We start from the raw sequence: 14,452 nt of genomic DNA on the forward strand, positions 1-14,452 counted from the left end.
ACTAAGCTGCAACAAGGTTATTTGATAAAAGTTGGCCCATAACACAAAGCATTCCTGAAAATATTGAGATCTAGGGCATGATTCTCTAAAATGTTATGCAAGTCCCAAATGTGCCAGCTAAACTTTTTTTATTGCCAGGTATGTTAATGGCATGTTTTTATGCTGCCCTCATTTCTTTTAGATTTTGCATTTTGATTGTTATTGACTGTAGCTTGAAAGACTGAGACAACTCCAAGCAATTTTGCAGGATTTGACACATGTGATAGGGATCTCCATATTAAAAAGTTTATTCATTCAAGCTTTAAAGTAGTTCTTGCTTCCAGCATGAGATGAAAGGAAAAGATTTGGAAGTTCATCAAAAAGGAAAATCTATTGTGTATTACAGACTTTAATATAAACATGCAAATCCTTGTCTAAAAAAAGCTTCATATATTCTATTTAGAAGTTAAGTTTTAATCTTGAACAGCGTGTGTTAATGGTTAACTATAGATTTAGGATGGTTTTCCCTCCTATCAATCTTAGCCTCTTTGTTGTCGTGTGCCTTCAAATCATTTCTGACTTATGCCAACCCGAAGAGGAATCTATCATGACATTTTTTGGCAAGATTTGTTCAGAGGGGTTTTGCCACTGCCTTCTTCTGAGGCTAAGATAGTATGACTTGCCGAAGGTCATCCAGTGGGTTTCTATGGCTGAATGATTTGAATCCAGGCCTGCCACAGTCCTTGTCCACTACATCATGCTGGCTCCCACTCTATTACTCTAACAAAAATGTAATCTTGCAAAGTTTATCAAAAGGAAACAAGTACATCTTATCTATGGTTTCCCTATAACCATAAGACTGTACTGATTCAAAGAAAATACAATCCAACAATATCACAGGATATTTGCCAAAATCCAGGTGGTTAACAGCAATTATTAATGCACCAACAGAGTCATGTGGGAAGGTGTTTGAGAATAGCCATAGAAAGCAAGTATTTGCCTCTCACTTGTAGACCTTCTTCCCAAAGGACACTGAGCTGGTGCCCTATTTTGAATTGCCAATTTGCAGCCAAGGCATTTGTATGGCATTCGGTCACTAAAACTAGAGCTGAGTGAGAAATTGCTTTTTTAAAAAGAAATTAAAAGGTTTTAGCTGTTCTTTTATTAATCATGACCACCAAAAGGGCCCTGGTAGACTGAAAGGCAATTAAAATGGGTCGTTAACTAAAATAAAACAATGTGATCTAATTCAAGGACATAATTTATACTCTTGTATTTTTGCCAACTCTGAAAAAGCATCTCAGCATCATCAAAAAGTTGAAAATTAGTTAAATGTTACATACTGCCCACTTTTCCACACAAATGCTTTGCAGAGACCATTTTTTATTGTTCAACAAGCAAAACCAAATTAATCCACACAATATTATATCCCTGGACCATGTACAGCAAATTCTGTGGCATCATTTGTTGACGTGTCTACAATTTGAGTGAAGAAAGTTTGTATTGGATTAAATTTAGCTAGCAAAGAACATACTTGGCTTACTTGAAGGATTACATGTGTTGTTTTATCATTACATCATGCAAGCCTTACTTTGAGAGCCCCTTAACTTTTCTTAACTTGTAATTATCTTTTATAAATATCTAATGGAAAACCCAACACTGAAAGCCAAAAGGAGAGAAATTAATTTGGCTTGTGAGAAGTAGTATTATGTAGAAATAACCAAGATCTATAAATATGTTCTAGTGCAAAGGAAGGGACAAATCAGGCCAAAATCTATTCCATCCAAATTAACTGACATATAACAAAGAACGGCTACCCAATTATTTTAATATACTTTATTGTAAAACAGTCAGGTCACAATACTACATCCAGACCATTCTGTCAAATATACAAGCTACAAATGCTTGCTTGACAGTGAAGGTTCAGTTTTAGTAGCATACTTGAGAAGTGAATAAAAATTCATATAAAACAATATTCAAATAGTTTCCATAGGAACACAGATAAATGTGACCTCCCCTCTAGTTGCCTATCCTGTTACATTTACGCACACCCTAGTTTTTCAAAATGTTTAAAAACTCTAGCAAGAATTAAGTTAATGGTCCCCAAAGCCCTAAAAAAAACCCATTCCTACACTTACAGGTTAACACAACCCATATCTATACATTAATGCTAGCCGAAGCACAAGCTGCTGGATAGTGCTCAATTCCACTTTCCCAGGCACAAGACAGCGGCAAAGTGACTTCCTGCTCTTCCACTTCTGCTTGAAAGCCTTGCTCCTTTATCTGTTCCATCAATTGCCTAGTAAGGGGGAAAACAAATGAGTAAGTATTCCAGCTATAGTCAGGTTTCAGTAAGATATTATGATTACCAAGTATGCACACCAATTCCCTATTTGCTAGCTGGATATACTGGAATGATTTTAGAACAAGGCTCAGTGTAATAATATCTCTAGCAACTCTGCATCAAAGAAAAAAACCTGCACTGTGACCTATACAATCTGTATAAATCAATCTGATCTTCTTAGATATGAAAAAGCATAATGGAGGGCTCCCCAGCTACTGGAAAACTTAGTTTGCAACACCAGCACGCATTGCTCAAGTAATGTGAAGATATTTTCCAAATCGTGCCAAGATTCTCAAAAAGCTGGATTCTGCACACAACACACTGTGCGTTTCTCCACTTGACAGAGTCCTAGGGAGAAATCTATTCTCTTTTGGAGAACAATAGCACTGTTAACTTGGACTTTTAGAGGTTGCAAAACTGTGTCTATAGCTGCCATTAAAGTATAATGGCATCCCAGCATTTATGCAAGCTGATAGTATCACAATCACTGCTAGGAGCCAAAAATCTAGTTATACTCTTACCAAAAAGCATTCTTTTATTTTTCTCGCAACCCCGCCCCCACAAGTGAATCAGACCAATGCATTTCCCCTGGTCTTTCTTGACCATAAAAAGCACAAGCAAATGAAGAACTACTAACCATGATGGCCTTGACATCACATAGTGTATTGTTGGCCTTTGGAATCCATTGAAGGTAGAAGCAGCTGCCACAGTGTAGGCACCCATGTTTTCAAACAGCATCCAGTCTCCAACTTGCAACTCTGGCATGGCACAGCGCTCCACTATGCGATCTAGACCATCACAGGTTGGTCCCCATATGCTACAGGAATAGTATCTCTCATCTGGCTTAGGCCTCTGAAAACAGTTTAAAGTAGAAACGATTAATGCAAAGATTCACACACAATATCATGGCAGAGCTACTGTTAAAACAACTGCACATAATCTGGATTTTCTTCAATCACGGCAAGGTGAAATCAGCTGTACAACTAAAAATGTAATGAAGTTATTCCCCACATTTCTTTTAGTAGCTGTACAGCTACTCTGGGCAAAAATGGTCTTGAGTTAACACTGTAGTTCTACATATAAATAATATATTATATAAAGACACATGCAGACAGAAAAGACTGTACCTTTTGTAAAACTGGCTTAACATGCGCATGATCATACAGGATGCAGTTAAAAGATCCATATACTCCATCATTTACATAATACATAAGTGTTTTGTCATTCTGTTCTTCTTCATCTATTTGGAGAAGAGAAAAGTATTGTTGACACTGATTAACTACTTATTTATAGTGGGTTGCAACATTCTTATCTGATTTTGATATTTTACAATAAAACCACACAATCTACACAAGAATGATTAACAAAGATCTCAAAAGTTTGTAAACTACCAAAAAGACTGTAGAAGAAATCTAGTGGACCCAAAAGGTTATTACTCCAAACTGACCAACAACTCAAATGATGTCAGAGAGAAAAATAACTCGCAAGGAGAAATGAGCAAGAAGAATATAATAGAGTGGCTGGAAAGAACCAATATAAACAAGTTACAGTCCTCCCTCCATTTTTGCAGAGGATCCGTTCCAGACCCCCCCCCCCCCCCACACACACACACAAATAGAAAACTGCACATATCCAAGCCCTATTGGCTTGAATGGAGGAATGTGCAAGCACGCACCACAGACATGGACTGGTGCTCTCAATTTTCACATCCCCTCCTCACTTAGCCATAAACCCAAGTAATACATTTGGAGATAGCTGCCAACATTATATTGTGGGTCTCTGCAAGAATGGATATGATTCCTTACAACTGGTATCTCTGGAAAACTTGCTCCCTCTAGTTCCTTAACTGTAAGCTATACAAAGGAGCAGCTGCTGTTCACATTCTAGTCAGAACAGTGTTCTGTCCCTTACACTAGCACAAAACTTGCAGATTAATATGTAATTTGGTCAGACTATTCAAACACCACTGCATTCCCAGGGGTCTATGAACTGTGGTATTTTTATTCAATATGTGCACCATACATATTATATTCTTCTGGTTACATACGTAATTTCAGGCTGTGATTTAGGATACATACCATCAGATCCACTTTGCTCCTTTATTACAACTTTCTTTGCAATTATGTTAACAGCTAGCGTGAAAGCTGAAGCAACATAGTATCTGCCAGGCTCTGCAATAATTCTCACTCCAGAATCAGAAGGAAAATACTTGTCCAGAGCAGGATTGATTACATTTGTTATCTTTTAAAAAAGGGGAGAGTTTTCCATTAATTATAAATTCATATACCACAAACTATTAACTTAAGCCAAACTTACAAAGTATCTTATCATATATCCACATTTCTTTAATGAGTTTTCTCCAAGACATCCTTTCACTGAATTCCTGCTCCAAGAAATGGAGGTGCTCTGAGCAACTATGTGCCATACAAAAGTGCTGAAAACAAAACATGGCTTCGACAAGTCAGTTCAGAAGTTCCTGAATGTTCTTTCAATTGTGGTAGCCTGGGCCCCAATTTTTGCCTCAGTAAGAGGATTTAGTACAGCAGTTTGAGCTAGGTAAATTCTCCCTTTCTTGATTGCTCAAATGAACATGGACTGGGAAAGATGAATTTACCATCCCATGCTCCCCTCAACTATTATTATTCTAGTGCATAACTGAATGGCTTATCTACTTACTGCAGCTGTTTAAACTGACTGGTAGTTTGCAACCAAAATTAAAAACAACAGCTGTACAGAACCTGTGAACAGTTTCTTCAAGCTAAAGGATGGTTGCACTGATCAATTAACAGTCACAACACCAGATTATGTAATATAAGCAGTGTAATTTCTACCATACTGTCTACTGTAGCCACACAAGTGCCAGCACTTGATTTATTGTACAGCCCTTCTTTCAACCTGAACATTAGGTGGATTGTTTTTCTTTTACCCCAAAGGTTAACTTTTCATTCATAAAATGAAGGTATCATTCCTCTTAAAGCTGACATACAGGACATGAAAAGAAATCATTACATTTATGACTTCACTAATCTTGTGCCAACTTATGTGAAGGCATACTTGGCATACTAGCAAAATCAAGAAAGCCTCTTCATTCCAACTGAAAGCTCAGAAAGATCATGTGTGAACCACAAAGTCTAGCTGTATACATTCAGGTTTATACCTCTTCAAACTTCAGCTTCACATCTTCAGACCCGGGAAAGCCACCACCAATATCAAGTAAGTACATGCTAAAACCAAGCTCCGCCTAAAACAAGAGAAATATAAATTCATTAGCCCTTTTATTGGTAGTAGCAATCAGTTTTTCTCTCAGTGCACTTATGGTTTATGGAAATTAAAGTTTTTCTCTATTATGTTTTTCTCTAAAACCCTTAAAAACAATGCCTCAAAAAGTTAGCAGTCTAGGCCAATCAAACTCTAAAGTAGTTGCGTTAATTGCTAATTATACTTTTAACATATATTCTAATTTTTGCTACGAAACAGTTGAGCTATCTGCTTCTCTGCTGAGTCAGCACTATATAGAAGACTCTTAAAAGGTACTTACTCCCATATCAAAGACACAACGAGCATCAGAAATTGCTTGCACAAACGTTTCTGGATCTGTACAGCCACTTCCAACATGGAAACTAGAAAAGAAACGTTTGATTTACTGCCTGTTTTTCCAACCATTGTTAGTTGAACTAATAGGTAGAAAACATGCAATTTCTTCTACATAGTTCTGCTACTCACCTGACTCCAATAATGTCAAGATCAAGTTCTTTTGCCCGTTCAAGCAGCAACCTGCTAGTTTTTAGTGTTGCTCCAAATTTAACACTCAAACGACAAACTGCCTTTGAATCATCCGTCGCAATGCGTAAGACCAGCCTGGAAAACATTTTCAAACACATCTTGAGAATGGTGTCAAGTTTTAGTGTATTCACTTTGCTTTCATAAAACACTTTTTTATTTGAACTATACTTAAAATTGCTCTGAAGATGTGTTTCTCAAACTTTTTACACTTGTGACCTTCTTTACATCTATATGTGGACATTATCCCCCTCAACACTAGCATATGAATTTACAACAATTAATTTAGTGTGTGTATTTTCATTCACATATTCATGTATATTCATATTTTAACATTTTATACAAAAATAGCTCTTCTCCTCCCTTGTGCAGAGCCTTCAAGCACCCACCCTCCTTGCTTTTCTCCTGCCCTCCAGCACAGAAAAGGTTTGAGAAGCAGAGGAGGAAGGATCAGGGCCTCTAAGTATTGTGCCTCTTATGTCCCCTCCACAGGGCTCTAAGGCAACTAAGGTGGGTTTTTAAACTAACAAGCTGCATAATTTACCAAGTAAATAAATCAATGCAAAAAACCCTCTGGGCATTTTAACACATTTCCCAAACAAGCATCTTTCATCTAGGCACCCTGGCCCCCCAGAAACATGAAGACTGATAACTGTATTATTATAAAGGTTTCTTACTTTGCCTTTGGATGGGCTCTTGCAACTTTCATCAGTTCAACTTCACTATCAAAAGTCATCATCTGCACTCCATTATTTGCTGCATGTTTAATTTGAGAAACTTGCTTGCAAGGATTTGCATATATTATACGCTCTGGAGGCACACCAGCACTCTGGACCAGCTGTATTTCAGTCTGGGGGGGAGGAAAACCCACAATTTATAAATTTGCATTCTATTCACTAAAAATGTCTCATTCACAACACCACAAACGGGCTCAAAGGCACAACAGTAATTTATAAAGCAGTATTTAACCAAGCACAGGAAGCCACTTACTTTACTCGCACAATCAAATCCTGCCCCAAGAGCAGCAAGAATCTTCACTACAGCTATGCTGTCATTACATTTGACAGCATAGAAAGGAGACACTCTGGGGAGGGCTTTGTACCACCGCAAATGCTTCTTCAAAACATCTCCAAGGTCAGCAACATAGAATGCATCTTTATCATCCTGGGGACAAAGCAAACATTCATTAGCCAATACACAGTTGCCTGGTATTAACAGCACGAGGCATGTATTTTGTATAAAATGGGGTTGAGGTTTTTTTGTTTTGGTAGTAGTAGCATTTCCAACACATATAACATACCGAGGAAGAAACTTCATTTATTTTTTGGTCTACTATATCCTTTGCAGTAAAGCCTTCATCAAGGAAAGTAAAATTGAATTCTTCATCACTGAAGCCGTTCATCTTGCTTGATGTGATATTTCTCAGAGGTAACAAACTGTGGAAACAGAACAAAAAAGTTTTAGTTCTCCTTTCCATCATAAAAATGCAGAACTAACAGTTTCAGTAAAGGGTGAAGTGCATGGCCAATAAAGAGCAGCCTCTGGTCATGATGACACTTTCAGGAGCCAGATTATTTCCGCTCCTTTTCCATCCGGTCCAAAGGACTGGATTGCATGGTCAGAGCAGCTTCTGGCCACTTTAGGGGTGAGCATCATTTCAATGTCACACCCGCAAAGCAGTCAAAAGCCTCTTCTTATGGGCCATGCATTTGAGGCCTAAGACACAATTCAACTTAACAATAGGTTATGTACAGAAAATTCTTAAGTATACGTAACACTCTGAGACTACAACTTTGAGATAGATGGCTAGTCTATGTATGTGGTCATGCAAAGAGTTTAAAAATACACAGGCAAGAGGAAAATAATGTCTGGCAGAAAAACTGAACAGAGCAGGCATTGATACAGATTACAGAAAGAGACACAGACTTAAACAGCAACCATATGCACTAATTTTGCACACCACTGGAGGTGACAGAGCACCAGACACTTACTGCAATCTGATCTATTTTTAGAGTAAGCCCCATTGTAGGATTTATGTTTGAGTATGTATTTAGATGACAAGTGACTTGAAGGCACACACTGAGAGACGTACTGCCTAGGAGTGAACTGCGTAATACGGCAATCCCATTGTTGTGACAAGTAAATACCAGAACATACGTGCACATAGATTGTTAACAAAAAGCAAAACTCTGTGAAGGCATCAAACAGCCTCTGGGCCAGCTTAGTGCAAAACAATTCCCCAATATACAACCCTGTAAGGGCTCTAACTCCTGCCACCTCCAAAGCATTCACAGCAGACCAATTTAGATACACCATGGAGATTCACAGCAGAGAGGAGGGAATGAATGCAACATTGAAACAGTCTTTGGTTGTACCAGCATCATCTCTGAGCACAAATCTACAACTCAGCACACTTCAAAATTGGCCAAAAAGCAAGTTATACAAAAACTCACCACACAATTTTATGAAAAGGTCACAGCAGATACATGAAAAAGTTTCAAGAAGACTACAAGAGCACATTGCCAAAATGTGATGCAATGAATTCCCATTTATTATCAAGACTACGAAGCTGGTTGTTTTTAAAGTGATTGTTCATTGTGCTTAAAATTCCTTATTTTCTGCTCTTCAGGCCAAAATTCCCCATCTGGAATCTTACTAGGACATGGGGGAAAATGATGACATAATGTCTAAGAAGTGGATGATAAGTATTACAAACTGACACTAATAACTTTGTCAACGTGTGCAAGGGATTTCAGATCCTATTTTCTGTCATCTCCTTTGAACCACAATGGAGCAATAAAATTCTGAAATGGGTGTGCCTTTTCCAACATTTGCTCTGTAATTTGAAATAAAATTTTGAACATTACTTCCAACCAATGAGGAATAATAAAAAGAAAAATAATTTCACCCCACAAAAAAAAGGAGTTAAGCAGATTATGAAGCATGCCTTTACTGGCCTAGCCCTTTTCCTTCCAGCTGCCTATGCATTAATGGCAAAGCCTCTTCAGAGTCTTATTCTTAAACTCTGCTATTAAAGGGACAATCCCAGGCGTACTTGAAAGCATGTTCCCTACTATCTGTGATGGGTCAATGAAACTACCATAGTAAAATGACAGTGTGGGAAAACCCAAAGCAAACTAAACGACATCACTGCTTTCTGCAGAGATCCTAAATCCTCAAAGATAACCCCCCTCTTTAATTTATCTTTGTTTGTGATAGATACTACAGCAACAGAAACAAATCCACATCTAGCCTTTTCCAAGTGCTGACAAAACCAAACCTCTTAAATATTCCAAGCAAATCTCTGCGGTAAGATTAACCTAATAAGAAAGAACAGATGTTCACTGGCAGTTATTAGGAGTGTCACTATTTATATTTATGCATTTAGGCCACCTACATGTGAATAATGTCATTTACTGCTAAATATTAGGCATCAGTAGCCACCTCCTTTCCTGCAAACAGCAGGAAATAAAGAGTGCCAGCTGCATGCCATCATGGAGTCTCATCATGGCCTCTTGCTGCTCCCTGTCTGATGGATGTGCATTTGTCACCACTTCAGCTGGTCAGATAAGCAAGGGCCACTGAAGCAGCTCCATCTTCCAAGGTACCCAAGCACTGCTACCCCTTCCCACTCCTACAATGACACAGAAGGCTGTGCCAGGCTGTAACACTACCAGCTCCAATACAGGGAAAGGGTGGGGCCGAGAGATCAAGAAGAATGGAGCTGCAACTGCAGGACTTCTTCGTGGCAGAAAGCATAGGAAGAGATGGGCAGGACACATCTGGACGCCAGTAACCCACTTCCAAATGACTACTGGGATAATGCCAGCCTTCAAAACAGAAATGAAGTTTGATACATAATGAGCCTCCTTGTCATTCTCTGTCTCAGCCCTCACCTGACTGCCAGCTGTTCTGCTATCAGTAGCCTTGATGGTGGTTCTGTTTTTATTGTCAGTAATAATGATGATGTCATTCTCTTTCTCAGACCCTACCTGACTGCCACTTGTGATCAAGTAGACTCTTTATGGTTGTGCCCTATTTTATTTTCAATGATGATGATGATGATGGTGGTGTCATTCTTGGTCTCAGACCTCACCTGACTGCCAGCTGTTCTGCTTTCAGCAGCCTCTTTATAGCAGTTCTCTATAATAATAACAACAATTTTACTATGATAGTTGAAACATCACAGAGGTAGGGAACATGCTTTCAAGTATGCCTGGGATTGTCCCTTTAATAGCAGAGCTTAAGAATAAGACTCTGAATAATAATAATAATAATAATAATAATCAGTATTATTAATATTGTAGTGGCAACTTGAGGGCCACTTCAACAGACATCCAGCCACCCAAACCTGGCTTTACTGCCTGACAGCAACTGCGGCAGTGAAAGCAAGAAATGTAACCACTGCAATCTTTTAACCTCCTCCCTCAAAGAAGGAAGGAAGGAAGGATACACAAACTACAAGGGATACACAAACACACAAAACTTGTGTCCCCCCCCCCATTTTTCCATACTGACAAGCAGCTTGAAAGAGAAAGGGGCGTCAAGAGCTGAACCTGCACTACAAAATTACAGACAAAGCACAAAGCTGGCAGTCTTGCCATTCAAGGCATCCTTCAGCTCAGGGGAAGGCTGCATCTGCACTGTAGAAATCATCCAGTTTGACACCACTTAAATGCCCATGGATCCATGCTATGGACATCTGGGATTTATAGTTTTGCGATCCATTTAGCCTTCTCTCAGAGAGCTCTGGTGCCACAACAAACTACATACACCAGGATTCCATAAAATGGAGCCATGGAGGTTATAGTGGTGTCAGCCGGGATTAAATTTGCAATGCAGATGCAGGCTTGCAGCACACAAGACCCTAAATGCTGAAGGAGGGAATGGTGCCTTGACTGCTCTCTGCCAGTAAAATGTCAAACATGGAGGGGATGAATGCGCTCCAAAACAGCCCTTCGAGATCTCTGTTAAGAATTTATTGAGGATAGGAGATGATGAATAATTGTCATTTGCATTTATCAGTCCTAACCATGGGTGAGTCACACCCTCTCAGCCCTAGAAAAGCCTGTGGCGGGGTTGCCACATGTCAGAAAACGACGTGAAGGCACACAGCAACAACAAAGGCTGCATATCTGCACTGCAGAAATCATCCAGTTTGACACCTCTTTAACTGCCATGGCTCCATCCTATGGAATCCTGGGATTTGTTGTTTGTTGTGGCAGCAGATCTCTCTGACAGAAAAGGCTTAATGTCTCCCAAAACTAGACTGGGCCCTTGGTATCCAGGACCCTTGCACCTGTGGCAACCCAAATCCATGGATGCTCTGAAGCCCCATTAAATACAATGGAGTAGGAAAATGGCCTCCCTTGTATTGGCACAACCCAGGCTTGCTCTCTAGCCTTCCCTTATTTTGGGGGGAGGTGGACAAGGAGGGCTGGCTGCAGAAGCCCCCAGGACCCCACAGCACACAGCCACAGCTGTTAAAGCCCTGTCAAACTGGGTTACTTCTGCAATGCGGATGAAGCCAAATTAAACGGTTTGCGGGGGATGGGTGGCAAAGTGAGATCAGTAAACCCTTCCTTCCTCCCCATCACCTTTTTCCTTCCTTCCTTCCTTCTCTCCCTCCTTCCTTCATTCTTTCCTTCCACCCCTTTCCTCCCTTCATTCTTTCCCTCCCTTTCTTCCTTCTTTCTCTTTCTTTCTCTCCCTCCTTCTTTCCTTCATTCCTCCTTCTCTTCCTTCCTTCTTTTTCTTTCTTTTTTCCCCTTTCCTTCCTTCTTTCCCCTTCCTTTCTTTCCTCTCTGCCTTTTTCTTCCTTCCTCTCCTTCTTTCCCCCTTCTTCCTCACTTCCCTTTTTCTTTCTTCCTTCTTCCCTCCCTTTCCCCTTCCTCCCTTCCCTCTTTTTCCTTTTCTCCTTCCCTTTTGCTTTCCTTTCCTCCTATTCCCTCTCACGTTTCCTTTCCTCCCTTCCTCTTTCTTTCTTTCCTCCCTCCTTTTTTTCCTTCCCTCTTTCTTTCTGTCCCGCTTTCCTCCTTCCTTCCCTCTTGCCTTTCTTTCTCTCCCTCTTTTCTTTCCTCCCTTCCCTCTCTCATTTCTCCCCTCTTTCCCTTTCTTTCTTTCTTTCTCTCTCTTTTTCTTTCCTCCCCTCTTGCCTTCCTTCCTTCCTTCCTTCTTTTTCTTTCTTTCCTTCCCTCTTGCTTTCCTCCCCTTCTCCTTCCCATCCACGTGGCCATAGGGCTGCTGCCCTTTCCTTACCTCGGCGGCGTGGCGTGGGCTCTTTCCTCTCCTCCTTCAGCAGCAGCAGCGGCGGCTTCCCTCCTCTTCCTGCGCGGCAGCCGGTGTGTCTGTGAGGGTGGCGGGGGGGAACCGACGTAGCCGAGGTTGAAAAAGCCGGTGCCCGCCGCCCGCCGCCCGCCGCCGCCGCCGCCGCGCAGGTGCTGGAGAGTGGCTTCCGCCGCCGCTGCTTCTCCCTCGGCGTCCTCGCCTGACAAAGCCTCGCCAGCGCCGGAGCGCCCCTATTTATAGGCCCGGCGGCGTCTCCATGGCAACGCACCAGCTCAAACCAGCCCCGATCGGCTGCGACCGGGCCAGCGGCCTACTCCGCCAGCCGCTATTATGACGTCAGATGGGAGGGGGAGGGGGAGGATGGCGCGAGCGCCTCCTGCCCTTTGAAAGAAGACTAGAAGAGGAAGCGGGCGCCTCACGCCTGGGCTATATCCACGTGGGCGGCGCAGGGAGGCCGCCTTGGACCCAACGTGGCGCAGAGGGTTAGGGCACTGGGCTGCTGTAGGGGCTCACTCTGAGGAACCCGGGTTCGATTCCCGGCTGTGCCATAATGTCTTTCTAGTATTTGAATAAGCGTTAGTACCATGACTCAGCCTGGCCTAGTGATATGAGTGTTGGACTAAAGACTCTAGAGACCCGGGTTCAAATGCCAGCTCAGGCATAGAAAACCCACTGTCACACTCTCTCAACCTCAGAAGTGCCTCTGGTGGAACTTCATGTTATTCTGAGAGCCAGAGTTGCCTAGTGGTTTGAGCATTGGACTATGGCTCTAGAGACCAGGGTTTGGTTATGGAAACCCACTGGGTGACCTTGTGTTTCAAGCCACACTCTCTCAGCCTCCTCAGGGGAAGGCAATGGCAAACTTCCTCTGAACAGACCTTGCCAATAAAACCCCATGACAGGGTGGCCCTAAGTTGGCAATGGGTTGTGAACATACACAACACACACGCAGACTTTGGAACATGAAACATAATAATGGAACGTAATGGGAAAGGAGGAGGAGAAGGCACCACAGAATGGAGAGGACCTTCAAGGCAAAAAATGGAGGACATGACAATAAAAGCTAAAAACCCTCAGAGGCATGCGAATGTATGCTTCTTAGCCATGCTTCGAATGTAAGACATTTTGGAATCCCTCCTGGGCAGAAGGCTGAAATGGAGGACGTGTCCAGGAAAAGGAGGACCTCTGGTCACCCTGGGCCAGTGATCATAACCACAAAGGAGGATGTGGCACCGCAAAATGGAGGGCCTTTGAGAAAAATGGAGGACGTGGCAAAATAAAAGCTCAAAACGCTCATAGAAATGTAAATTCGTGTTTCCTAGTCCTGCTCAAAATGCAGGCCCTTCAAGAAAAGTGGAGGACATGAACCAATGAAAGCTTGAAACCCTCACAGAAATGTCAACCCATGCTCCTTAGGCATGCTCAAAATGGAGGACATTATAGAATCCCTCCTGGTCCTGGACAAGACGCTGGAATAGAGGACATGTCCTGGAAAAGGAGAGCATCTGGTCACCCTGGATCAGATGTCATAATCGCAGAGGCGGACATGGCACTGCAAAATGTAGTACCTTCGAGAAAATGGAGGGCATGACCCAATAAAAGCTTTTTAAAAACACTCCTGGAAATATCAATCCATGCTTCTTAATTAGTCATGCTTGAAATGGCGGACATTATGGAATCCCTTCTGGACAGAAAGCTGGAATGGAGGACAGGTCCTGGAAAAGGAGGGCACCTGCTCATCCTGGGCAAGGCTGGTGGCGCCCTTGTGGAAATCCAGTGGCTTCCGCTTCTTCTGCCAGCCAAAGTCAGGCTGTGTTTCCCACAAGTAGCATCATGGCCCCTCTTCCTTGAGGCTGGAGGCAGATCAGGCAGAAGTCCAAGGGGCTATGCTGCAGTCTCTTCCCCGCGTCACAATGCGTATCATGCAGCCAGGCTGTGCATACGTGGAGTTCTCTTGCCTGTGGTCAAGTGCAACCTTCTTGGCACAAAAACTGGCTTATGTGACTAAGTGAGGCCAGCGCAGTCAGTGGGACCTTGTTATCCGCTGGGCTTTGGTCCCAG

At 41.9% G+C, this 14,452-nt stretch overlaps 1 protein-coding gene across 1 annotated transcript; it reads right to left on the reverse strand.

Annotated features, from left to right (window-relative positions):
* Positions 1 to 1,800: 1,800 nt before the first annotated feature.
* ODC1 (ornithine decarboxylase 1) lies at positions 1,801 to 12,617 on the reverse strand. The gene is made up of 11 exons (XM_089498301.1): positions 12,362 to 12,617; positions 7,404 to 7,539; positions 7,094 to 7,267; positions 6,781 to 6,953; positions 6,047 to 6,181; positions 5,862 to 5,943; positions 5,481 to 5,564; positions 4,402 to 4,564; positions 3,451 to 3,563; positions 2,961 to 3,175; positions 1,801 to 2,278 (listed from the first exon to the last, which is right to left on the reverse strand). Exons 2-11 carry the CDS (start codon positions 7,503 to 7,505, stop codon positions 2,137 to 2,139), a joined length of 1,383 nt encoding a protein of 460 aa, XP_089354427.1. The 5' UTR covers positions 7,506 to 7,539; positions 12,362 to 12,617; the 3' UTR covers positions 1,801 to 2,136.
* Positions 12,618 to 14,452: the final 1,835 nt, after the last annotated feature.

Source organism: Sceloporus occidentalis, unplaced genomic scaffold (assembly GCF_023333645.1).
Source record: "Sceloporus occidentalis isolate IW3139 unplaced genomic scaffold, rSceOcc1.0.p SCAF_118, whole genome shotgun sequence".
Taxonomy (NCBI): Eukaryota; Metazoa; Chordata; class Lepidosauria; order Squamata; family Phrynosomatidae; genus Sceloporus; species Sceloporus occidentalis.

Excerpts from the sequence above, each read along its gene's own strand:
- ODC1 (XM_089498301.1), bottom strand. The coding sequence starts at position 7,505 with ATGAACGGCTTCAGTGATGAAGAATTCAATTTTACTTTCCTTGATGAA. Across the intron at positions 6,954-7,093 it reads GATTTGATTGTGCGAGTAAA|ACTGAAATACAGCTGGTCCA; the intron begins GTAAGTGGCTTC and ends CCTCCCCCCCAG. Across the intron at positions 5,944-6,046 it reads CTTGACATTATTGGAGTCAG|TTTCCATGTTGGAAGTGGCT; the intron begins GTGAGTAGCAGA and ends TTTCTTTTCTAG.